This window comes from Nelusetta ayraudi, unplaced genomic scaffold (genome assembly GCF_046127955.1).
Source record: "Nelusetta ayraudi isolate G7.1 ecotype Tasmania unplaced genomic scaffold, CSIRO-AGI_Nayr_v1 ptg000084l, whole genome shotgun sequence".
NCBI lineage: Eukaryota > Metazoa > Chordata > Actinopteri > Tetraodontiformes > Monacanthidae > Nelusetta > Nelusetta ayraudi.
Window position 1 is genome coordinate 6395001 of NW_027466134.1, and position 25607 is coordinate 6420607.

A 25607-nucleotide genomic window follows, 5' to 3' on the forward strand; every position below is an offset into this window, starting at 1 on the left:
GGCCAGGATTTTTGGGTCGGGACTCCTCCCAGGAGGGAGGGGCCGGCTATTATTAGGCGGCAGCAGGTAACGCAGAGGAGCCGAGGAGGAAGCGGTGAGGACGAGGCACGGCAGGGTTTTTCTTGGAATGATCCACCTTGCGGCATCTCGCAGGACCTTTGAAGTTCAACCTTTAACTCCCATCCAAACTTATTATCCAGCACATCACTAACTGAACACATGCACACTCTCTCCATTCACCACCGTGTCACTGGAGGCTCTGCAGCTGCATGTCAACCCGTGACAAGTTAGTTTACATGAGAGCACAACCTGCCACCCTAATGAGAACTGACATGCGTGTCTCCTGTTCTAGAGGCTGGAATGGGGAATTTGTCCAACAAACATGGTGGTAACAAACATGGATGACACCTCACAAGCAGTCTGGAGACACGCTAATGTTTGTGGGAACATGATTTTCACTCTGTCAGTGTCTGTCAGTAGGACCGGGTGGAAGCTCAACAACACCGGGACCTCCGTCCACACAGCACTGAGCAGGAAGTGCAATTTAATTTACGGCGAATTATCCCTTTAGAGCACTCGGCAGCCCCTCCACTCTGCCTCTGAAGGAAAACACTGACATCAACGCGACTCTTACGACTCAGCAGCAGCAGCAGCAGCAGCAGCAGCAGAGGAGGAAGAAGAAGAAGAAGAAGAAGAAGAAGACAGGGCAGCTCGGGAGGTTCTTCTCTGTCCTCAGTCTGAACACAGGCCTGATGACGGCACCACACCTCCTCGCCTCCTTTCACTCCGGTGACCTCCCCCAACAGGGCCGGACCCAACTGTCGGACGAACTCTGCCAGAGGACGTCACACTGTGCTGATGAAGCTGATCAGCGACCAAATAAATCTCTCGCCCTCTCTCTCTCACTCCCTCTCTCTCTCGCTCTCTCTCTCTCTGTTTAAAAACTGGCAGCGTTCCCGAGCTGGCGCGCTGTTAGCGATGTGTTTTTTTTAGCGAAGGCCGGTTCCAGTGAGAAGGATGGAAAATTGAGTGTGGCGGCGACGGCGGCGAAGGCTCGAGCCCTGCGCGGAGAGCTGCAGAACCGAGATGTGCAACTCACGTCTACGGCTTTCTGTACTTTGACTCTCAATAACTCTCGGTTGGAAAAGCGTGGGAGAGTTCCGGCAGGTTTAGGGTGAATGAAATCACCATCTGTGCCGCACCTCCACTTTTTCATTTTAGAGGACACCAACTTACTGAAGAGAGTTATGTAAGGTCAAATATATATATATATATATAAAAGGTACTTGTTGTACTTTATTCAGCGGGTATAATTTCTGGCAGGAGACATAAAAAGTAGGTTTCATGCTTCTTGAAATAAACCATTATTCTTTAAACAAAACAGGAAAACAATAGCAAGACTCAGAAAAGTTTGGACTTGGGCCTTAATGAAAGAGGGTCCCAGCGATGCACACAACTGGCAACCCGTCAAATCCTTTCCTCTTCCCTTTAGAACTAAAAAAAGGAACGAAAAGAAAAGAAAGGCTGTCGACAGGTTTGCTGTTGACCGCTGTCGCTACCTGACAGGGTGAGGTCCAGTCGGTGGATGAGGGAGCGCTTGGCTGATTCCATCTCAGGACTGGGGTTGTCGAGAGCCTGGCGGCACCACACGATGGGACTCTGGGTTTTCTGCAGCGGGCTGTCCAGCTTGGCCTCGTACAGCCTGGAAAAGAGACGGAGCGGCGCGAATGAATGCAAAACAATATAGAAACAGTGCAAGTTCATGAAGCGCTGCCGAGGCAACGAGGTGGACTGACAGGGAGGCGTTTGTGCGGAGAAGAGGAATGCGTGCAGAAGTTCAGCCGCACAGAACAGGAGATCTGTGTCGGCTCTCAGTTCACATGCTCTTGTGGTTGAAAGCAGTTCGAGCACCCAGCAAAATAATCATTCTGAACTTTAAGCCCCACTGCGAGTGAGAGTCAGTGCTGTGTCATTTATCAATTGTGTATCTTCTTTGGTTTGGAGAAGAGAAGCAGGAAGAGGGGGAAGAAAAGAGGAGGAGAAACCCGAGTCAGCAGCCGTCAGCTGCGCTGCAGAGGACTTTTACTGCCAGGCAAGAAGCATCAGAGGCAAAAACATCTCGGCGATGAAAAACAGCACAAGACCACAGAATCTGGGTCTGCACACTTTTGCTGTTTACCAACACCATGGCCACCATTCGCATTCAACGCGGCACGCTGCGAGAAAACAAATAAATAAGAAATAATGGCACCAAAAATCCACTTCCTCCGAAAGCGCTCCGTCTCCCCGGATTGGATGCGCGGCGGGAGAGCAGAGCGCCATTTCAAATCCAGTCTGATGCTAATTCTGGGATTACAGGAGTCAATTACAGAAGCCTGCCAGATCCTGGCACTGCACACGTAATCCCAGAAACCGATCTGATCCAGATTGCAGACTAACGGCGAGGACATAATTTAGACGGCGCCCCGGCTGAGCGTGACTTGGCAAGAGGTGGAGAGCGGCCCGACGGCACAGGCAGCGGGGCGACGGAGTCGGGTCGAATCCAGATCTCGCTCGTGTTTGTCGAGCTTCCAATGTCCGTCATCGCGGCGTACAGAGATGCGCCCTAATGCGGCTCGTTACGACGCTTGTTACCCAAGGAGGACGAGATGCCGATCAGACAAGCCCTTCCTGCCGGCAGAGACAGCGAGGGCCATCGCTTGAGGACGGCCCATCATTACAGCTGAACGAGGCCCTTCCTACGTCAACTGGCTGCCCGTTGGGGCTCATACGTCCGGCGCACGCGTCTCTGAAACAAGGACTCGTCTCCGAGGCTCTTCCTCCCCGAGGGATTCCTTCAAGTTGGGATGAGAGGTGAGATTAAGGGAGCAGCGCAAATCCAATCTCGCGCCGGCGCTTCAGAGGATTACACCTCTAAAGTGTGCGCCTATCTGTGACAAAAGCCATCATCCCTGGAAAAGCTGCAGCTGCTCAACACAGGGAAGAAGAAAAAAAAAAAAAAAAATCACATCAGGCCAATTATAAGATCAGGAAAACACCCACAGCGTGAATCAACATGTAAACACTTAGGCTGTGTAATCCCTGCAAACAGTGAAGCCTGTGGTCATCTCGGGGCGCTCATGGGATTGTGCCCTCACGTTGTGAGAGCGCGGTCCGGTTTCAGATCTTCCTCTCTTCCTCTTTGCTGCAGAGCACCGGTGGCTGCGTGCCAACTGTTATGCTACAGGAAACTCAGAGGAGGAATAAAACCATGGCTACCTCCCTCTCTCTCTCTCTCTCTATAGACTTGGTGAAAGGACACAAACAAACGTGACTCCTGCCTCCTACTGACAAAACAAACTAGCTCCAGTGAAAGAGCTCAACAGATGATCAGAGACTAACTGGACAGCTGAGGCCCTCAGGGGCCCCAGCTGGCTCGGCCTGGCCTGGCCAGGGCTACAATAGTGGAGAAGCTGTCTTGAGGTAGTAGTGGATAAAGATTGTGTGGTGGTGACTGTATGACAAAGCGTGTGTGTTGTTGTGACACTCAGAGAGCCAAAGTGCAGTGACTTGGCATCGCCTCGGAGACCAACAATGGGGCCCCTTCAGTACATATCTGAGGCGAGCTAACTGAGATTGTTCCGTCCAGACGTTCTGTCGTGTTGGCTAATGTGTCAAGCAGCTGTGCCCCGGAACAGAAAGCGACAGAGAGAGAGAGAGAGAGGAAGAGACTCACACACTATCACACACACAGCGGCTGAGACAGCCCTGTCACTCACCAGCTGTCCTCGTCCTCGTGTAGACAGTCCATGTCCTCGAGGTCTAAGATTTCCACCTCGTCCAGGATCGACGTCTCCCCTTCGTCCGCGTAGTTCGCGTCCGAGTAAAGCGAGTTCATGCTGGACACGGAGGCGGCGGCCGAGGCGCCCTCCTGCTCGTACGCCCTCCCGAAACTGATACCGTCGTACGACAGCCGGGGGCTCCGGCAGCGGTTGTTCTCCAGCAGCCCGCTGTAGCGACCCGTGCCGACCAACCCCACCCCAGGGAAGCCGGCCAGCCCGGCTGCCAGCGACGCCGAGTCGTAGCCGTCGCTGAGGGGTCTGTGGGTCGCTGACATCGGCCCGGACGACGACGACAACATGGTGGAGCGACTCCGCAGCTGCTCGTTCTGCTGCTCGAGTTTCTTCACCAAGTCCTGGAGCTTCCGCACCTCTAGGTCGGCGTTGATGTTTGAGTTGATATCCTCCATAGTGGCTGCTCAGCACCCGCGGAGGGAAGGAAGGGGAAAGAAAAAAAAAGAGCGGCGGTCCGCGGTACTTCTCGTCGACTCTCCGCCGACACACTCTTTGTTCGGGCTCGGCTTCACTCTTAACTACGTGTTTGGGGAAGACACTTCGGCGTTCCACCGGCTTGGGCGGCTCAGCGTCGTCATCTTCTCCGGTCCGCCGAGCCCACGGGCAGGGTCGAGGCCATTTTCATAAATACCCGTCACCAACTGTGGAAGACCAACAGGCGGCGGACGGGTATACGTCACCGCGTCGCTTGTCGGGAGCGAGCACGTAACCAACACCTAGTTGCACGTGCATACGGCACAGCTATTGTACAAACAAACCGGGGCGTCGCTGCGACCCGGCCGATTACGTAATACAATTAACAATTTACTGGCGCTAAATGTTGTTGTACTACGAATTCCGAATTGTTAGGACAAATATAACAGTTTATTTTTACTTCTTTATTTTTCGCCTCATTATGGTCACTGACCAGCAAATAGATGACGCTTCTTGCTGGATAATTTACAGTACTTAGTATTTTAATAAGAGTTATTAATTGTTATCACAGTTTCACAAGGCTAATTACAAAAAAACAACAACAACTGTATAAGTAAAACATTTTATTTCTGTAAACAAACATAATGTAATTTGGATAATGGATCAACCTTTTTCGTCCTTGACAAACAAGGCAGTTTTTTTTTTTTTTTTTTTTTTTTTGTTAACAAAAAAAAACATTTTTACAGTTAATTCAATTTATTTTACAAAACATTTTTCCATATTCAATGTCCTACGAGACATCCAGAGCCTCCTCAGACTCCAGATGCTTCTCAGTTTTTTGAGCGCCCGTCTCCCCCTCTTCTTCGACTTCGTCCTGTGCTTCTGCACTTTCCTGGCTGGCCATGGAAGTTTCCAACCCATCCTGGTCGGCGCTGGCATTCTGCGAATCCGCTCCTTCCTCATCCTCGTCCTCCACGTCCATCTCAAAAACACGAATGTGCCTCAGATTACCGCTGAGCTGCCAAGACAGGAATAATAAAACGTTAATCTTTGGAACACACTATTACATTGCCCGAAGGAGCAACGTCAGACCATGTCGTCTGCATTTCCTGACCCCTCGGCAGAGGATTATTTTGCACTTAATCTGACAAACAAAAACCCTCGAAATGTTCTGGATGCGAAGGCAACGTACCACACAAGCCACTTTGCGAATTCCGTTCACAGCAACATACTGAGCATTCATGTTTTCCAGTTCACGCCACTGGTTCCCCAGGACGAGCTCTTGGCAGGGGATGGCACTGGTTTGCTGGTCCAACCTGACAATGTTTGGCAAACAAAGTGTTTAGTGTTTAATTTTTTTTTACCTCAGTCATCATGTTCTTAGCTGGGAAACAAAGAGGCGGCAGTAGAAATAGAAAATAAAAGGACCATTGTTGTAAATTCCTGTGGGTTGATGTTTTAGTCGATGTTTTTTCTTTTCATCAGGCACCTCAGTGGGCAGCTAGAGGGTCCTCAGCCTGCTAAAAGGGCCCTTGCAGCTGTGCTGCCTCTCCTCTTTGTGTTAACTCACTGCTGTCTGATCAAAGACCTAAATACCTGTGAACTGCTAAACGGTGTCAGGCCTGAGGTGCTCCAGCAGGTCCCTTGCAGCTATACTATACAGTCCTCACCCCTGATAATCACCACAATTCCAATGACATGGACACACCTCAGTTTAGGCTCCCAGTTGAACTCATTCACACAGCTGAGAGCAGAAGCAAGAGGAATCTGAGCCAGGACGCGGCTTCTGTCCTCCTCCTCTAATCTTTCCAAGACCACAGTTAGCGTTTCATCGTCATAGAAACGAGCATCCAGGCAACGGTACGAGTAAGTAGTCCTGGGTGGGGGAAAAAAGGAACTTGTTGTCAAGTCACTGATTGAGTATCACAGCTCAACAAAGTATTTCTAAAAATGAAAGGAGACACCAACTGGGCAGCAGCATTGTTTTCCTCAGCGCCGTCGACGTGGTGGCTGAGGTCGATGGACATGATGCTGCTGGAGTCGTGCCTGTGCACAATTGCGTAGGGTTAAAGGCACATATTTAAACACACACTCATGAACACAACCGCAAAGACGCCGACATACCTGTTTGGGTCTGTCGCCTTGCGTAAAAAGTAGAGCTTGGTTGGCGAAATTTCCGGCATGCAGAACAAAATATAGTGCATTTTGGCTTTTTTGTCGTTCCACCTGTCCAACGGCAGGTAAAGACCATCAATCAGAAGAGCAGAAGGAGATTTAAACTGCACAGATGTGCTTTGTGTTTAACTTACTGTGACGGAAGGTCAAAAAGGTGTGGAGCTCTTTCGGAGCTAGAAATGGTAAAAATGAAAAAGATTTAATACAGTGAATGAGAAATATTTGGAATTTAAAAAATATATATTTGATTGTTAAGGTGGGATCTTACTTCTCTGGTAGAGTATACAAGGGCAAACAGAGTCCTGGATGTATAGACCTTCCGATCACTTCCTGAACATTCACAAGAGAAGAAAAAAAAAATAAAAAAAGATTTATTTTTCTGAATAAGTTAACAAGAAATCAGAGCTTATTCACTTTACAAAATCTTAAATCAAGAACCCTATAGTTTCTTATTTTCCATGTACAAATGTATTAAGTGTTTGTGAGAAAATACATGTAATGAAACCTTTTACAGCACAATTCTAGGATTTTCATTTGTGTTTTTATTATCCTCATTGAAAAGAAAGGTGTTGCAACACGCAAAACTCACAGCGGGTTTCTGGAGACACTGCTCGATCACACTGACCATCATCCTTTTGACAAAGTGCAGTGACTTGTGGGGATACGATGGGAACAGCAAAGGACTCTCTACATGAACATAAAAGGTGTCAGGCTTCACCTCAGTGGTTAATCTTTCATAAAACTCAAGACAAACACTTTTCACAATAGGAAAGTTCACCTTTTAAATACTTGCTCTCCTTCAAGAACTTCAGCCACTGGTTCCCTTTTGTGTTGGGTGGAGACACCAGATCATCGTCCTCATCCTTCAGGTACTGCGAGTTCACATGAAAAAATAAAAACCCAGCTGTCAGCCCAGAGTTCTCTTCAAAAAAAACAAAAAACAAACAAAACTGAAGATTTGCAGCACAAACACAGTCTCTTACCTGACCGACCCGTTCTACGTTGAAGTACTTTCCCTTGCGATCGAAGAGCTCTTCGTTCTATTAAAGAAGGAGCAATTAGGTAGCCACAAACAAGTTCTGCACGTTTAATGAGTTTTAATGGCAGTCTTCTTAATTTGGGTCATACCTCGCTGAAGTGCTCAGACAGGAAGTCGGCAACAAAAGAAATGTCTTTCTGAGTCATCTGAGGGATGAAAACACATGTTCAAATAATTCAAGCCACACACACACACACACACACACACACACACACACACACACACACACACACACACACACACACACACACACACACACACACACACACACACACACACACACACACACTATGTGTCAGCTTGTTGTACAACTCACCTTGTTGAGCTCCGGAGGTACATGCTCATCACACATTCTCAACATAGCTGGAGGAAGCATGAAAATTTCAAACACAGATCTTAAAAAAAACGCCACGCTCACACTATGAATTTAACTGAAGAGTTTCTTTCTTACCGACGTACAACCATCGAAAAAACGCCTTGAAGTTCTTCATGCTCTTGTCAATCACCCTGTATGGCAAAATTAAAGTGCTATCACTTAACCACACTAAGCAAAAAGCACACAACATAAACAATAGTAAAAAACAAAAAAAAACAACTCACTGTAAGAGCTCATTGGCTTTCAGAGAGAATGAACCCACTGCTGTGATGGCATCTGAAAACCCCAAAAAATGCATTTGGATGTTGATGTGTTGAGAGGACGTATTTTCTTTCACTCGTTTGTCACACTGTACCTTCTATGGCTGCTGAATCCAGACCGAGGGGCTCAAACTTCTGCTTCCACAGCGACATGCCTTTCACCTCGCTGAGGTGGTAGAGCAGAGCCTCAGAGCCGCTGCAGCAGCAGAACAGGAGGAGGAGGCGTTGGTTGCAAGATCTCAGCTAACCGGCAGTGTGAAGAAGTCAATAGGTTGAATACCTCTGCAGGTGGCTGATGACCAGCTTCTGGATGCTGGAGTAGGACGACTCGATGGACTGGCCGAGCTTTTTCAGACCCTGAGAGTGGAAGATACAGTCTTTCATTCATGGATTCCTCTTTTGGAATATTGCTGTACTGTCATGTACAGTGGCTAGCAGTAATTGACATCACTGAGCGCGCTCACCTTGACAGTCAGCTGGTTCACAAGAAGAGCCTGTAGTTCAGGGCTGTATGATAGCAGAGTCAAAAGCAAGGAAAAACACCACATGGTAACATGTTTAATAATCAAACAGCGACAAAAGTAATCTCTAATTTCCTTACCTTGACTGACCCCACAGTAAAAGTTCCAGAAATTCGTCCTGAACTTGAGTGTTTGTGTTTTTCTCCTAGAAGCAGTTTGGGAGACGTTGATTTGTCTGTGCTGTGTTGCCCATGTTCAAGCACGACTAAAATAAAAAAAAAAACACGGCTGCCTACCTGGACAAACTTAGTGAGTCTCTGGTCCATCTGCATAAGAATGTCCTCCCAGGCTTCGCACATGCATGTGAGTGACAGATGCAGGTACTGCAGCAAGGTGGCGATGTGGGTGAACTTGCGGGCCATCCTGGTGACCTCAGGCAAGCAGTCTGACAGCAGCCTGGTGTCCAGCTAGGAGACAGGTTTGCACTGAAGTGAAAAGCTGCAGCTATTGGCTTACAGACGAGAAAATCAGCAGTTGACAATGTGTAAAGCTAACCTACATTAAAGATAAAGTCGGTGTTGAGCGACTGAGAACTAAAAAGTGTAGGAGAAGTGAGAGATGAAGCTACAGAACCCATCTCACCTGAATGGAGCAGATCTCCAGACTGCCATCAGTGGCCTTGACCTCCGAGATCACAGACAGAGACTTGAAATCACTGGACAGGCTGAGGCTGCGACACGTTCCTAAGACCTGCAGAGCGCAATGAGATAAAGAGGGTCAATTATCTGAGATTCTGGGAGATACAAAGTGCTTGTCCTAATGCACAAAGGTGCCTCACATCTGTCAGAGAGGCAATCTTGTACATTCCATAGGCGTAAAGCTCCAGCAGGCCAGCGTTTCCCCCAAGAACAAGGATGTTCAACCTGCGATGGACAAAATACACAGATGAAATAATTTCCAGGTCTTCTTTAAATACAAAGAAGTGACAAATTTAAAAGTGGGTTTCACCTGATCTCTCCCAGCAGATTCATCATCTCATCTGACTTTTCATCGCTGCAACAGACAAATTAATGCATCAAGCAAATGCAGCAGCAAAAGCTATTTTTGTGGGAAGAAATACCACTGTGCAGGTGATGAGCTCACCTGAAGATCTTTGAAGAAGTGCTGTAGCTGTGCAGACAAAGTGTGAGAAAAAACAAACAAACTATAAAATCAAATCTGTATGTGACATAACAATGTGTTCTATATACTGATGATACCTCTTGGGAAGAGTTGGTAACTTGGGGAGGAAAAGTTTGGATTCATCTTCTGAGCTGCAGAATGAGCCAAGGGCACTGAGGCACACAGACATTTCAAAACAAAAGTATGTCAGTGATCAAAAATCCTTTGAGCCACTGGTTTGATCTCAAGAGTGCTTTACATACCTGCTGTCCTCTGCCACCTCCATCCAGTGCATGCAGGTGATGGAATTCTGCACCGGAAACACATGAAGGATCTCTGCTTTCTCAACACCACACAGGACCACCTGCTTGGTGTCTTCAAGGCTGAAAGCCAGTACTGGAAGGTGAAAGGAGACAATAGTCATCTAATCATCTAATCACTCGTCATGGTGACTCATTAAAAGAAAAAGGACAAGAAGAAGCTGGGACAAACTTTTGCCATCAGGTCTCCAGGCAATAGCCGTGATCTCCCACCCGGTCGTCTCACTGGGTGGTAAGCTCCAAACACGCTGGAAATTTGCCAAACGGTGGAGCAGCAACTATAAACAAAAACAACAGCCACACTATTACAAAATGGTAGAAAAAAAAACAAAAAAACAACCCACACACACAAGCAAGTTTCATGATAAGGAAAATGGGACTTTAAGCCAACCTCTCCTGATGTGTTGGCCAGAGCTATAAGATCCCTCTTAGGGGACCAGGCCATACACAGCACCGGGTTTGGAAGCTGCTTTTCTCCCACCTGCCTGAAGGCACGCATGTTGGACGCTGCAAGAGGCTTTCAAACACAAAGAACAATTACAGGTAACAGTTCAGGATCATGACTGCAACCGTTTGGTGGTGTAAACCTTGAATGCAAAATATTGTACAAAAATAATTTGAGCATGCCCAACTGCACGCATAAATTAAGGCGCACTCTTTGTTAAAGTCCTACATTAGTCTTAATGCATATCTAACATGACTGCCGCATTTTAATGTCAATGCTCTGTATTGCATATATTCAATTCTGGAAGCTAAACACAAGGGTTACAATTTACAACTTTAGACGCAATTAGAGACTTGCACGTATGCCATCTACTTTGTATACGATGATATCCGTGCAGTAATGCAGGAGTCCCCGTTAATCAAACAAACATAGCGACAAACGATCACAAAACAAAAGATCATCCTAATTTCACGGTTTCGTGTGTAGGTCTTTCCACTGTTTACGTTTCTACGGATGTGATATGCCTGCCTGTCACTGTCGTACAACTAAAATCACAGGCAGGTACATTTCCAGAGGCCAATACATTATCAATACCCAACAACAAAACAGACTAAGTAAACTTGAAATGGGGACATCTGGCTGCCTAGTTAATTTAGAGAAGTCTTACCTGATGGGGTTAGGTGACTGATTAGAAAGGGTTTGGTGTTACGCTAGCTGCTTTGTTAGCAAGTCCACGAAGCCACAGATTAAGCACTCATTGTTGAACATCCCGGGCGCGCAGATAACAACTGATACAGAGCTATTCTTAACACAAAAGTTTCATGTAGGCTACACTCTTCACCGGTGAAACGCAGTATTAAGCGTTTCCTCGTCGTGTTTTCACAATTCAGCAGACGGCGCCATATTTTTTTCGCTTTGACCAATCATAGAGCAGCAACGGAAGCCTTGGAGGAACCAATGCGAACAGTGGAAACCCCGATTACTTTTTTTTTAGTGAAACCTACACATCAACGCCCAGCCTAAACTGGGTCTAATGCACATCAACGGAAAAAGTTCTCCAGACGTAGGGAGACGGACACAGACACATTCATACTGTAACGGTAAATTTGGACTGCGTCTCAAAGGCAATGAGATGACCCATGCAGGTGAAATAGTGGTACTGCAAGCAAGATTTGACGACATAAATGAGAAGTCATTTTAGGGGATACAGTTAATAGAATAAAAGATAAATATCAACTATCAAACCTTAATATGGCATGTAAAATAAAGTATTGACACTACATGTGGAGGAACAATTCTAATTGCTTACTAATAAATTGGATTTTGTCACATCACCAGTGTGTGTGTGAAACCATGATGCCACCCATGCATTGCTGCACAGCGAGTTTTACTCTTAACATGCCACAGACTCTCCGCGCCACCTCTGAGTCTAATCTAGAAACGTGCAGAGTTTATTCTCTTGCCGGAATGAAAAAAATGGCCCGATAATAATGATACTTTCTCATTTGTATAGCTCTATGGGACAGTCCCAGCTGTTTGCAAACATACTGTATATATGATGCAAGAAACAGTTCATACCATTTCAGCACAGACAACAGCTAAGATCAACATGATAAGTGTATGTGTGAGGTATCATTTCAGTGGAAAGTCCTTCCCAGAATTATCACCAGCTCTGAGCTGTAATCAGTACATTGACTGAAGAGGCAGGATAGCTCCGAGAGCACAAAACGTGATAATGGCCCCAGAAATAGACCGCAGGGTCCTTATCAGTCAGATATCCCCCTGACAGACTGACTGACTGACTGGCTGGCTGTGTGATCAGTCTAGGACATTGTTTCCCAGTGTTGCTAACGTCAGAGTTGTCTCCCGCTGTGGATCCAGACTGGGTCATGGTCTTTAGTGTCTCCCTTTTTCTGGCACAGTTCCACAGTCATTTTATATGTGACAATTATTCTTTTTCTTATTTTAGACTTCATCAAAGTTTTAATGATGTTGCCTCTTGTTTTGAGCCAATGTTAATGAAGGGGTGCTCCCTGGAGTGTCAAATATGCATTTTCTATACACTATCAAAGACACTGTCAATATGTATGCTTCTTTTTATATGTTTCATGAATAACTGAGCCATTTTGACCAATCTACGCCTTCTTCTTAATGGTATCCAATCAGCTGATATTAGAAACAAACAGGTCTTGGCACAGCCAGCCGGCCCATGTGAGAGGATTTGTCAGCCAAGGTGGGCTCCAAAAGTGGGTGGGCTGGAACTGATTGGGTGCAATTGGCCCCAGTGACAGCCAGACGTCACTTTCCCGTGTAACTCCTGACAAGCGGAACCCTAAATTGCAAGTGGTGCACTGAGCCTCAACTCAACTCGGCAGACAGAGAGCGGCATGATTCCCATGTTGTGTTTGTGTACAGTTCCAATTACAACAACGCAATGGACAATATTATGCTTTCGATGAGCGCATGCCGGTTTGGTAAAAAAAAAAAAAAAAAAAAATGTCACGGCTACCTTGTGTTTCCCCGGACTACCATAACACTCGGCCCTCCATGCCAGTATCCTGGCTGTGAAACCTGAGCCGGGGCCAAATATAGACGCACACAGTGAGCAGTCTGAGTGCGGGACAGATGGGACAGCAGGCCACTGCAGAAGCACAACGCAATTGGACCCCGAACCTGAGAGATCCTGCCGACGGGCCGACCAATAGGACTGCTCTTCTTCTTTTTCAGTCATTCTTAGTTTAAAGAAAAAAACAACAACAACCTGGAACCACTAAACCAGGAGAAGGTGTTTGGACAAAGAGCTCACTTTAAGGTCGGTTTGTCTCTGTTTATGCTGTTTTTATACCTCACGTGTGACAGGTTTTACATTTACATACATTGGGATTTTTTTCTGGTTTGCCTTTAGTTTAATTTTAATTTTATTAGGGGATATTGAAAGGGTTGGGACTCAGTGGAAACTTTGACATTTTATCCGTTTAAACGTTCCACATTCATATTTAATCAGCAGCGTTTCTTATTGTCCTCCCCAGATCATAGTGGGGTTGAGCCGCACAGCGGCACAGTCTGTGTGTCTGTGGCTCTCGGTGTGTCATCAGACCCGTTTGCGTTTTTCCAATGTTCACGTTTTAATGAAGCATTATTTCTAAACTGCGGTTGTCCGAGCTCGCGCCGCTGCTGTGAAACATAGCCCAGGAGATTAAAAATAACAACAGCTGGTCTGCAGGACGCCATGAGGCGCCGAGTGTCACCCTGCGCCAAGCTTGTACCTACAGCGAGTTGAGATACGGAGAAGCAGAGACAAACACCTGATCAAAACAATTTGACCGTGCAGATCTTGAAGGATGTAGATTGATGGCAAACAATAACAGCCAATCTAGGTTGTAAGAATCAACCAATAGAATTGGTTGCAGGAATAAACTACATTTTATAGCTTCTATTTCGACTGAGACATACATTTTGTGCGACAATTTAGAATCTTTATGGCACTTAGGATATTACCAGGTTTGGTTGTCTGTGATAAACATCCATCAGACAAAATTAGAACTTCTGATGCAGCACGAGCACTAATTTTATGCAGCTAGTGTGGGGGAGCTGTTTGAATGGAGCAACGAGATGAGAAGCCGTGACCTCAGTTTGGGCCTTCGCTAATACCCATCATCTGTGTCCAGACAGCTCTGGCCTGACTCACCCTGCCAGCTGTGGCTGTGAGACTAAACCATCCAGTATTGTGAGCTCTATATTTGAAGGCCGACTCCTCTCCGTCGCTCATGTCCTATTCCTGGTCGTGGTTACCTCACGCATTGGTGTCTAAAGCGTTGTGTCTGCGATGTAAATGTGTGTCATTTGCTGCTCGGTGACAGCTGCCTTTATGCTGCAGGATGCAGGACGGGAGTTGGAACCAGCCACTCCCCATGTCGCTGCTGCTGAAGGAGCCGGCAGGGAGCGGGGACGGCGCCCTGGAGGGCGACGGCGGCGTCTTCTCAGAGGCGTCGTCCGACGGCGAGCTCTACGTGGACTCGATGACAGAGCTGGACTGTGGAGACGGGGACTTTGCCGACCTCACTGCCTTCCTGAGTGTAGAGGAGATCAACCTCAGCCTGGATCTGGCCCGGGAGGCCTTTGGTGACCAATGTGAATGTGAAGATCCAGGTCCTTCAAATGCCACGACCCAGGAGCAGGCTCTCCAACACGGCCGTCCTCAGACTACTGAACACCTGCAGCAGCAGCACCAGACCAAAACCACACCTCCAGATGATGGCCCTGCAGCGGCAGCTGTGCCGGCCCCCGTCTGTAAACCCCTGCAAACCTCCAGCGAGTCCTCCTCCTCCTCCTCCTCCTCCTCCTCCTCTGCAGCTGGAAAGGCCATCTACCACAAACCAGCCCAGCCAGTGTACAAGCAGGACAAACCCCGGCTGGTCCACGAAGGCCTGGAGCTGAACGACCGCACGGCGTCAGCCTCGGAGTTCTGCAGCCGAGCTGCCACCTTCATCGAGGAGCTTTCGTCCATCTTCAAGAGCACCCCTCACCTGGAGCAGCAGGAGGAGGACTCGTCCTCCCCCGACAGTGGCTACCTGTCCCCCAGGAGCCGGCGCCCGGTCCCCCAGGGGTCGGTCTCCGCTGCACCGGCGCCTCCCAGCCAGCAAGAGGAGGCGCAGTGCAGCCAGCCAGCTCAGGAGCAGCTGCGTGCCGCGGTGGGAGTGGCGGCCGCCGCAAGGTACCAGCCACCTGGGGCTCCCACCTCCGCAGGACCGCTGTCTCCGCCCTGCTTTCTCCAGAAGCTGAAGAGTCAGGAGGTGGCAGAGGGGAGTCCCATCCGTCTGGAGTGCACAGTGAGAGGAAACCCCCATCCGCTTGTCAGGTAAGCCGTTGGTGGAGGTCGATTCAGCAGTGCCGTGGAGATTTCAGTGTCACGGACAGATGTTATTATTATCATTATTTCAATATTTTACTTCTTGCTTTCCGTTCATAAACTGCTTCAAAAGGTAAATGATTGACCAATATCAAATATTGCCATGTAGTAAGTGCATAGTCCAAGTCCATAAAAGTTGTATTTGTGTGTGTGTGCTCTCTGCAAAAATGGAAATGGAAAAGAATAAAACATTTTAAAAAATGGTGAAATGGATCAAGGTATACCTAAATCATAGTCAAAAAAAAGGACTGCTTTTGTGGGAGGCTGCAAACAAAGGGCAAAATATGCTGTTGTTTCCTAAATATGCCGCAGACCTATTGAACTTTACAAATATCTCTTGTGTGTCTGGTCTACAAATGTAATTCTAAGGTGTTGCAGATTTATTTTTAAGAAATTAAGACAATTTCTCCTCTTTTTTATTAATCAGTTGCTTGTTTCATTGTTGATTCTAACACTCTCTGTATTTTAAGATATCTTAAGACCCATCACCTCTTGTTGTCTTTTCATTTTCTCATTTTGTCTCTTTAGTTAAAAATGCAGATCTGCATCTCTGCAGGAGTAAAATAGGTCAGATTTTCCTCATTTTGGCTGGTTTCCCTCAGAGATATTGAATGAACACTTTCTCTGCATTCATTGACCCGCCGCCTGTGAGCCTGTGCCGCTAATGCCACAGTGTGGGTGACGTTGGCCAGAGCACGTATCAGGATTAAGCTGTACTCACCCAGGCCGTTAAAGATAAGGTGGGAGGTGGAGGGAGGTGCGAGTGCTGCCTGTTCAGGGTTTTTCTGAGCCTCCTCTGTCAGAGTAGCAGTAAAGTTTGACAAAGCCAGGTCAGTCCATGCAGCAGCTGTGAGGGTCAACGCAACACTGGTCAATTCAGGCACAGTAATTAAACCCACTGGGGGCCCCACGTGGTAATGAGGAAGTTGTTGTGCATTGGCAGAAAAACATGTTACACAAGGAAAACAAACAGCTACTCCAAAGTGCTTGAATGTACACACTGGGAATAAACAGTCTCATTTTAAACGCAATCTAAAGATTTTTGATAAGATTGCATTAACAGAACAAACATAACTTGTTAGAACCTTTTTAAAAGTGTAGTTTTAAGTGATAAATGATTTCATCCAGAAGGCTGAAAAGTCGACCATGTCTTCCAAAGAGCTTCCTGGCAAAATGGCCTTCAGGATTCATGTCTTTCATTTCAAGTATCAAGAAGATGATGGGATTTGTCAGTTTGTCGGACCACCAGAGTTTCCTTTAGTTTGCTGGGGATTTCCACATTTTGCAGGTGTATCAGTCACCCTGCTTCCTCCCGGCGGCCGTTTTACAGAAGCGGTGTGAATTATTTCTGCAGCAGGTCACCCTATAAATAAGCTCCTCTCTTCTTTCCTAGACGTGTCACCTCACAGCTCGGTTGACATGCCTGTTGTTTACTCTTGGAGATGAATACCTGCACCGGTGAAAGCCGCCGCCTGCAGCGACAGTCGTCGCGGTGATTTCAGTGTTACAGAACTGCGCTCGGCGAATTACAGTCATCCCGGACCACACTGTAACGTTCAGAGCAATTTCCATCTGCCTGTCCATCACCTTCACACGCATCACTTATCTCCACCCTCTCACACGCTGACATGTCTTCACATCTTCCCAGACATCGCCCAGAACCAAACCTCGTCGGCTCCCTCGTCCTTCTTGAGGCTCTGTCTCCATCTAAAATGGATCTGCGATCTCTTTGTTAATGTCCCAGGATGTGTGTTTTCCCCGTTGGACTGTGAAGGGCCTCTTCTGCGTCTGTATAAATAGTCTTCGGGGGCCAACAGGAGCCAGGCCCGGGAATGCGGGCAATGCAACGACGAGGCGCTTTCAGTCGCCAGGCTCCACGTCTCCTCGCACCTTCTTGGGGCGAGCATGAAGGTGGCGTTGTGGGCGCACGAGAAACAGGCCACTGTTGTCCCACTGGCGTTATGAAACACAGAAAATGAATGCAAGGCTGGTGGCAGGTGAATACGGGGACGTGCGGGGGGGTTATTTCTTTCAAGGTGCCTCTAAATGAGAGATGGTGTCATTTTCAGGAAGCTGACAGTAAAATTCATTGCTTTTACATAATATTATCGTGTCTGGTCAGTGCAGCAGCAGCTGTTGTGTTCTGGGTTAATCAGCAGCTGCTGAAAAAGTCCCATTCATTCCTGTTGTTCAATATAGGGCGGCCACTAGAGGGCAGTATTCGGCAATATATTCACTGCAGTACAGCGGGCGCTTTGAGAGCTGATGGTTGGTTAAAATGAAAGTTTTACAATGAGAACTATATTGATTCAAATCAGATGAATAGAGCGGATGAGAAATGAGGCCGAGACTAGCAAATCTGCTGCTTCAAATTTCTCCAAATATTGTTTAAAATCATTCGTTTCTGCGACTCGTGGCTTGTGCTCTTGCAAACCCAACATGTTGTCTTGGTACGTTGTGTAGCAAGATTTTCGTGCACCTATTATTTTTATTTTTTTAAACGATGATCCCCGACATTTTGCATCAGTTCTTCTACCATCAGAGGGGATTTGTCCATTGGCTTAAGAAAAGAAGGAAAAGGGGGAACAAAAGTAAGCTTAAGTTTTTGATTAGATACCCAGTTAGCAGCTCCTCTGATGCGGCTGCCAGTCCCTGCAGGTCCTCCACCTCCTCCCTCGTCTCAGGCCTTTTGAAGTCGGTGCCGAGCTGATGCCAGCACTTTGCGCGGCCAGTGAAAGAGACATTCCTGGTGTTTGGGCACTGGGCGCGGCCTTTCCGTGGTCAGCCACAATTTGTTTCAGCCAAAGAGGTTTTCGGTGCCGGGCGCCTGGTGTCGCTCACACACACATAAACGCAGTGTTTTATGCAACGATCTGCTTATAATGATGCACCTCTGGTATTGAGATCCGTGTCTGCTGTTTCCCTGTGGGGAGCACCGAGTGCATTTTTGGAGTCTGAGGTCATTTTTTTTGGCTCCTCTTTCACCCTTCAAGGACCTAGTTTTGGATCATGATGATTATCCGATGGCTTCAGAGAGAGTACAGACTCTGGCGTGCATGTTTGCGTACGAGAGTTTCTTAACAAAATTGCCAGTGTGAGGTCTGGTCGCTGTCCGGGGTGCGTGATGACTGATTTCTCTGTACCTCCTAGGCAGAAGATTTGTCTCCGCTGGTAGTCTGCACTGTCTGCTTTTGCTGGAAGTGCGTCTGGCTCTCTCCTGTGCTATTATGGCTGACAACTGTGAAACAAAAGCTATTTCAAAACTCAGTCGAGGAATGGGGTGGAGGATGGTCAACGAGAGAGGGGAGCAGGCGCAAATGGGCGGAATGTTTGGAGGATGAAATGATGGATTTTGCAACAGGACCTGTCGAGCGCCGGCCATCGGGAGGAAATGAAATTCCATAGATCGACGATGGAATTCTGTTGTCAAACATACGCTGCGGCCTATGTTTGGATTTCATCAGTCAGGCCAGGTTGAGCTGACAGCATCACCGGCAGCACACATGGACATCCGAACTCTGCTGAAACATTCTAGAGGAGGCTTCATGTGATGTCCAACTTATCAGACTGCAGGATAAACAACTTTATGAGTAGAGAGCGACCCCCCGCGTGTGTCCTTCCACATCATCCCAAATATAAAAAAAAAATTAAGAAATCACGTCTGGTTCTGCTGTTCGCTGACTGATTTCTGTTGACATTAACTGAGTGCAAACCGTTCAGCTTCAGCGTCTGTGTAATGAAATAAACGAAAACTGGTGGGAGTCAAAATTCCAGACGATGACACAGGAGAAAAAAAATAGATTCTCTGTTCTGTGTCTGTGGTTGTTGTTGTTGTTGTGGTTGTAGAAGCTTACTCCAGCTAATAATTACAATCCCAGTGGGCTGAACCATGTGGACCCAGGATGAGGTCATCGCAGGTGACCCGCTGCTGACTCATGACGTACTGCCGCTGCAATGCCGTGTGTTTGGTCTGTTTAAGGAAAGGCCATAATTTTAAAATCTCCCTCCTGGGTTCATTTGATCTCTGCAGGGGGAGTAGAAGGGAGGAGGGGGGTTGTGGAGATGGAGCCCTGGCATTTTAAATAGCTCGCCTTTTTTCACAAAGTTAGCGAGCATGATGATGTCATTTCATATTTAAGCTCCAGAAATAATAATGAGCGGCTGCGGGGTTTGCGCTCGCTCGCTCACTCGCTCGCACAGTTAAAATTCAATCTATACAGAGAGCAGTTTGACATTCCTGAGACCTGAAAGCATTTTACGAGGCTGCAGCTCTCAGCTGCCGATGCTATGCCGCGGCTTTCGCAGGCTGCCGCGAGCTCGTCAGCTTTGACGTACTGCTCCGCTCTCCCACGCGCCGACGTGCGGGACGGCCGACCTCCGCATGTGCGTCCCACGTGTCAGGGTCAGTGAGAGCAGTGGTTCCCCGATCGCCGCAGGCCTCCGAGGCATTTCTGCCACACAGACAAAACAATTATCAGTCTTGGTCCTAATCTGCCTTAGTGGCTGTGAAACAGCGACGTGAGAGCCGTTGATCTGTGTTAGCAGAGGATTTATCGGCTCATTTATCGGCAGTAAAATAGTCAGACACACGGGTGCACGTCAGCGCTATTCCTCAGCCGAGCGTTAATGACCGTGCTGACGACCGGAGCTGTCTGGCTTCAGCCACGGCAGCTCCCCCCTCCCCCCCTCCCCCACATCCCCCAGCCTGGAGGCCGAGTGTGAAGTCTCGCTTTCCGATCCTTTGTCCTTCTTCCCTGTGTGACTGAGCACCAGCATGTGTTGGACATGTTCCTCTTATTCCTTCTTCCCATGCAGAATATGATTACATTTACGAAAAATTTCTGGCCACCTGTTACTTTTTGTACTTTCTTGCACTATGTTTTGAAAAAAACAGAGATGCACTCCATTATTTGGTGAACATTGAATAAACACTTCTAAATATTTACTCTGTGCATTGAAAAGATTCGGCTCACGCTGACATCATGGCAATAGCGCATGCTGAAACTTCTACACGTTAAAAGACCTCATGTTATACAAAATCCACTTTATTTATGTTTTCTAATCCTTGTCAGTGTCAGTGAGTTCATCCTTCGCTCGTTTGCTTGCTCCATTTCTCAGAAAGTCTGTGCGAACAGACACTTCAGGAAATCCACCCCTTGTGGTGTCACACTGGGTTTCAATACCTCCTCAGGCCATTGACAACACTCTCAGGCAGGTGTTGGCTCCACCCTCTGGAACCACCTCCAGCCAACTTGTTTTTTGTTCCATTCATAACATGCAGAAGTTCCAGCAAACATCACTCTTTAAACTTGAGGGAGGCTGCAAACAGGAGGCTAAAATTTATGTTTTCCGGACATCTGCGGTCTTTGGTAATCAGTCGTGTGGGGCTCTAAATGTCTAAAAATGGCTACAACATGAGCCCTTTAAAATGTTGTTTCAACTTAATCTTGACAGATTAAGGGAACAAAAATGTTTTCCTTCCGTCGAGAAGCGGAGCCGATAAATCACCGCTTAACAAAAACCGGGGGGCCAGGAAGAGTTAAATAAGCCGAGAAGTCACGGCAGATTGAAGGAGGAGGGAAGAGGGTAGGGGGGGGGGCTTCGACGAGTTATATAAGTGGATCAGTGACAGTTGAAAAAGTGAAATACCAGATTTAATATGAGGCATGTCTGCTGCGGACAAAGGCGGCAGTCATGCGCAGCGGGAGGACGGTAACCCAAGACAAGTTCAACAGCGGAGCGGCCAGAGGGCTCGCCATAAATCCTGCCGCTGCCTCGGCGCCTCCACATCCACCGTTAAAACCGCCATCGGCTGCATCACAACAGCAGACGCGACCCGCGGCAAAGCGTCAGGACACAGGTGACCATTAGAGGGCAAGTGGGCGGCAGCCATGTGTTGTTTTTTGGGTCACCTGGCTAGTTGTGTAATACTGCAAGACTTGGTAACGATCAATCACATCACGCAAAGACAGGGCCAGTGACACCAAAACCATATGATACGATATGGCACAATACAATACATTGCGATACAATACGATGCAATATGATATGATACGATACGATACGGTTTATGTTGGCCACGTCAAAGACAAGTTTTTGATACGATACTGATACGATGCGGATGTGATACGGCACAATACAATACGCTACAATACGATTACGATTACGATTACGATTACGATGTGATACGATACGGTAGGGCACAAAATAATAACTTACGATACAACATGATATGATATAGCACGATACGCCACTATACGATGTAAAAACGATACGATACTGATACTTGTTACTAAGGTTGCTAATTCTGAATCAATTTTTATGACCTGACCTGTTTAAGTGTTTGATTTTTTTCCCCTGTGGATTTCAATTAAGGAGGCAAAAAATATTTTATTCCAAGTTCATTGCTATAGTCGAACTATAGCAATAAATATAAACAAAAACAATATCTAGATGCAAATCTAAAGTCCCAATCTCATCGCACTGGTAACAGCCCAAATCCATACCAAGATTGGTTTCGGTATTACCGGGATTTGGATCCGTCGGCCCGCCACTACTGGCGGCTGGGCCACAATGCTGTGTTCACTTGCCGAGTCAGCCTACATGAGGCCTTGGCACTGCGCTCCCCCTGCAGTCATCCGCCATCTGATGAGGTATTTCAGGCCTCTCCTGCTCGCTGCACTCCTGTGCGGCAGCCAGAGTGCTGCGTTTGAAGTCAAGCCTGATTCAATTATATGTCTCAGAGCCGATGCCGCGCTGGCGGAATGTTCCGTGCACGAGCACTGAGGATTCCTGCGAGTCCCGTGTGTACATGTGTTAGCGCTGAAGGCCAGAACGTTGTAAAGACAAGCGGGGGGTTCTTCCTCTCGCGCAGGGAAAACAGGTGCGTGAGTGTTTAAATGGCAAAACACGCAAAAAAAACTCCTGCGAAGGCGCTCGTCTTCTGCTCACCTCTCAGCCACTTTTGCTTCTTTTCACGATTGAGTTAAACATCCCTCAATGCCTCCCGGATTTAGCTTCAGAAAAAAGGAAATACAGGCAGGCGGAAGGATTTTCCAAGTGAGGCCAGTCTGGGTGTGTGTGTGTGTGTGTGTGTGTGAGAGAGAGAGAGAGAGAGAGAGAGAGAGAGAGAGAGAGAGAGAGAGAGAGAGAGAGATCAGAGCTCAGTTCTAAGTCTATAAATTCAGATTGTGGAGTAAAAGTCACAGAGTTCAACTCGCCCCTGAAGCACTTCTACCCCATTGCCTTCAAAGACAAATGTCTTTGTCTGCGTTGGAAATTGTTTTATTCTTATTTAAGATCAGAACTGACATTTTTGCTCACTCTGTCCATCGACAGAGTAGACATTTTGCTGACCTGACTAAATCACAAAAAAATGCTGGATGGGCATTTTATTGTATTTGTGTTTTGGTATTTTCATGTAAACCGAATCTCTGAACGATTCTCACATCTCATCGGCCATGAGGTCTCCGTTTATTTAAATCTTTCCGGGCTCGTGGTTTATTTAGAAAGTGATTTCCTGGCTGAGCTCTTGGCAGAATATTTTCATTCTCCTAATCTGTTGAAACATCAGTTTAATGGTGCCCCAGTGGGCCCGTTTTCGGAACTTCACTTTTCATCTCCAGTAAAGCAGGGTTAGGGTTAGAAGTCCCGCCCATACTGAGCCCTCTGTTTGCAGCCTGAGGTTTAAACGCACTCCTTGTTGGACCATCAACATGTTAGAAAGGGGACAAAGACAAAGTGGGATCAGAGGGTGGAGCCAGTACCTGGCTGTTGTTGTCACTAATCTGGAAACCAGTGCACTATGACATCACAAAGGGCTCATTAGTATTGTTATTATTAGTTTCCTAAACTTAACCTGGTCTGTGTCTGAGCTGCTCCACAGAAATGAACATGCTTTGCTTCAGGTCCGAGGTTGCACCTGGTTCATGCACTGAGCAGAGCAGAGAGTCACTCTAAAAAAAAAAAAATAAAAAAACAACAAGAACATTGTTATTATAATAGAGCAAAGTAGGATTTGATGAATGCAGCAGAGCCGTAAGGGATCTCAGAGTGGGCCTGGCCTCGCTGCGGTTCTTCCCTCGAATCACAGTCCTGCTCTCAGGAGGCCGCGTTACATACCTAAAATTAACGGTGACTCTGCCGCGGTTTGCCTCCAGCTGTAATTAGCCGGCGGTGGGGAGATGAGGGACTGCGGCCGGGGGAACAATTTAGGTTTTTGCCTTTTTTAATTGCTTAAAATTCAAAGAAACAGAGCTCCTGCTGTAAACATCCTGTTTTGGTTTAGGTGCAAGTGTGTAAAAGAGAAACCTCCCGCAGCTCCTTCTGGGAAGGAATGCGGTTGAGTTGGGATTTTTTTTTTTTTTTGATCGTCATGCTCGCTCGTGTAATGGGAAGGGAAAGAAAGGGGTGGGGTGGGGGGGGGGGGACTACTACCCGAAAGCAACCTCATTGTCGAGATATCTGAACTCGTCGGCCAGCTGTCCGCTTCCTTAGAGCGGAGGCATCACGTTGCTGTCGAAACACGGCGGCCGGTTTATTGAACGTGTTTAGCGTTGGGCTCTTGTGGATGTAACTTTTGTTGGGGTTTCGCACCGGATTTATTTGTCAGTTGGACGGAGGAATTACTGTCCTCGCAGCATGACATCATGAGAGGAAGACTCTGTTTTGGTCGGCGGCCTTCTGTCTCCTTGGAGAGGACAGAAAAATAGGGCAGGAAAAGAAAAAAAAGACGCGCGGCTGCCATGACAACGTGACCCTTGTGTATTTGGTGATGTCACCGCTGACCCTCGGGAGACAGTGAGGTAGTGACTGGAGATGCTCGTTTGAGTGTTTGGCCCGCCTGAGAAATGTTCTCGCGATGCTGCTGAGTGCGTGTCTTCGGCGTGCGTGCAACGTGTGAATGCACGTGTCGTTTGCACCTGTGTGTTTGTGTTTTTGGCGGAAGATGCCTTTAGGAAGCCCTGCAGGGACGTCAGCGGGCAAAATGTTTCAGGAAGTGACTGCAAACCCCGAGTTTGACTGCAGATACGAGTGGAGATGTCACAGCCGCTGCAGTTTTAGAATTAGAAATGGGGAAAAATCGCTTCAAATGAAGGAGAAATAGTGCCATGGAAGTATTTCATACTCTGGTGAAAGCTAGAAACACACACTGGAAATACGACTTTTGAAACTGTCTCCAGTACAAACACTTTCACACTCTACCTGATGGATAAAATAAAAACAAAAAAAACTGGTATGCCAGAATAGCTTCCAGCCACACTCTTTCTCTTCTCATTTTCTCAGATGAGACAAAGGTATTTGTGTGAGAAGGCCACTGTCAAGTCACTCTGTCATTATTGGGAACATGTACAGTACAGGCTATAAAAGCCCACCCCTTTATGTTTTACAGTCACTTGAGGGGAAGTACGGTGCCTTTCGCGCTCCTATCACCGCAAATGGGAGCAAAGCGTGCAAGTGTGTGTGGGCGTGTACGTGCGCACGCATGTGTGCGGGTGGGCGGGTCTGGTGCACAAACGAGAGGAATTTGAGTCAAAGAGGAGTGTGATTACAGCATGTCCGCCAACTGGGACGTTTAGTCGTGTGATCTCGTCTCTCCCTGGAATGACGTTGCACGCCCTCCAACGCGGAAATCAAAACGATCCTCTCTGTGCCCTGTGGTCCTACCGCCTCCTCGCCTCTTACCACCAGCAGCCACCAAAATATCTGGAAGGATGGATGGATGGATGGATGGACAGATGGATGGAGGAATGGATGGATGGATGGAGAAATCGAGGGAGGGAGGGATGGATGGATGGATGGATGGCTGGCTAGAGGGATGAATAGACAGATGGATGGAGGGAAATCAATGGACAGATGGAGGGAGGGAGAGATGGATGGGAGGGATGGACGGATGAATGGACGGATGGATGGAGGAATGAATGGACAGATGGCTGGAGGGATGGATGACAGATGGAGGGATGGATGGATGGATGATGGATGGATGGATGAATAGACGGATGGAGGGATAAATGGATGGATGGATCATGGATGGATGAATGGACAGCTGGATGAGTGATGGATGGATGGATGGATGGATGGATGGATGGAATGATGGATGAGGGATGGACGGATGGATGGATGGAGGGATGGATGGATGGATGAATGAATGAATGGACAGATGGAGGGAGGAAGGGATGGACAGATGGATGAGGGATGGACGGATGGATGGATGG

The 25607-nt window shown here is 47.4% G+C and overlaps 3 protein-coding genes across 13 annotated transcripts in view; 1 reads left to right on the forward strand and 2 right to left on the reverse strand.

Moving 5' to 3' along the window:
* slain2 (SLAIN motif family, member 2) overlaps nucleotides 1-4492 on the reverse strand; it is a 17055-nt gene extending 12563 nt beyond the window's left edge. For 2 of the 4 annotated variants that reach the window (XM_076045730.1, XM_076045729.1), the window contains exons 1-2: nucleotides 3759-4492; nucleotides 1560-1702 (exon numbers count right to left, since the gene is read on the reverse strand). In XM_076045730.1, coding sequence (XP_075901845.1) covers nucleotides 1560-1702; nucleotides 3759-4228 — 613 coding nt within the window. In that variant the 5' untranslated portion in view covers nucleotides 4229-4492. The remainder of the gene's footprint in view (nucleotides 1-1559; nucleotides 1703-3758) is intronic. The other 2 variants (XM_076045732.1, XM_076045731.1) reach the window with 1 other exon arrangement.
* A 363-nt stretch (nucleotides 4493-4855) lies between these two features.
* Nucleotides 4856-11408, reverse strand: anapc4 (anaphase promoting complex subunit 4). Of its 3 annotated transcripts, none has more exons than XM_076045727.1 (28): nucleotides 11152-11408; nucleotides 10431-10546; nucleotides 10212-10317; nucleotides 9983-10115; nucleotides 9818-9892; nucleotides 9702-9737; nucleotides 9567-9611; nucleotides 9397-9481; nucleotides 9201-9308; nucleotides 8855-9025; nucleotides 8699-8763; nucleotides 8562-8604; nucleotides 8378-8454; nucleotides 8193-8293; nucleotides 8062-8113; nucleotides 7913-7968; nucleotides 7778-7824; nucleotides 7551-7607; nucleotides 7406-7462; nucleotides 7201-7294; nucleotides 7012-7109; nucleotides 6691-6752; nucleotides 6557-6595; nucleotides 6372-6473; nucleotides 6216-6293; nucleotides 5956-6123; nucleotides 5440-5563; nucleotides 4856-5265 (listed from the first exon to the last, which is right to left on the reverse strand). In XM_076045727.1, the coding sequence occupies exons 2-28, from the start codon at nucleotides 10536-10538 to the stop codon at nucleotides 5038-5040; spliced, it is 2415 nt and encodes an 804-aa protein (XP_075901842.1). In that variant the 5' UTR covers nucleotides 10539-10546; nucleotides 11152-11408; the 3' UTR covers nucleotides 4856-5037. The 3 variants fall into 3 exon arrangements, with proteins under 3 accessions (XP_075901842.1, XP_075901843.1, XP_075901841.1); XM_076045728.1 differs by having other exon boundaries at nucleotides 9702-9728; nucleotides 10431-10556; XM_076045726.1 differs by having other exon boundaries at nucleotides 10431-10556.
* Nucleotides 11409-13142: 1734 nt separating this feature from the next.
* Nucleotides 13143-25607, forward strand: part of palld (palladin, cytoskeletal associated protein) — a 53864-nt gene continuing 41399 nt past the window's right edge. For all 6 annotated transcript variants that reach the window (XM_076045672.1, XM_076045673.1, XM_076045674.1 and 3 more), the window contains exons 1-2: nucleotides 13143-13296; nucleotides 14362-15342. In XM_076045672.1, coding sequence (XP_075901787.1) covers nucleotides 14363-15342 — 980 coding nt within the window. In that variant the 5' untranslated portion in view covers nucleotides 13143-13296; nucleotide 14362. The remainder of the gene's footprint in view (nucleotides 13297-14361; nucleotides 15343-25607) is intronic.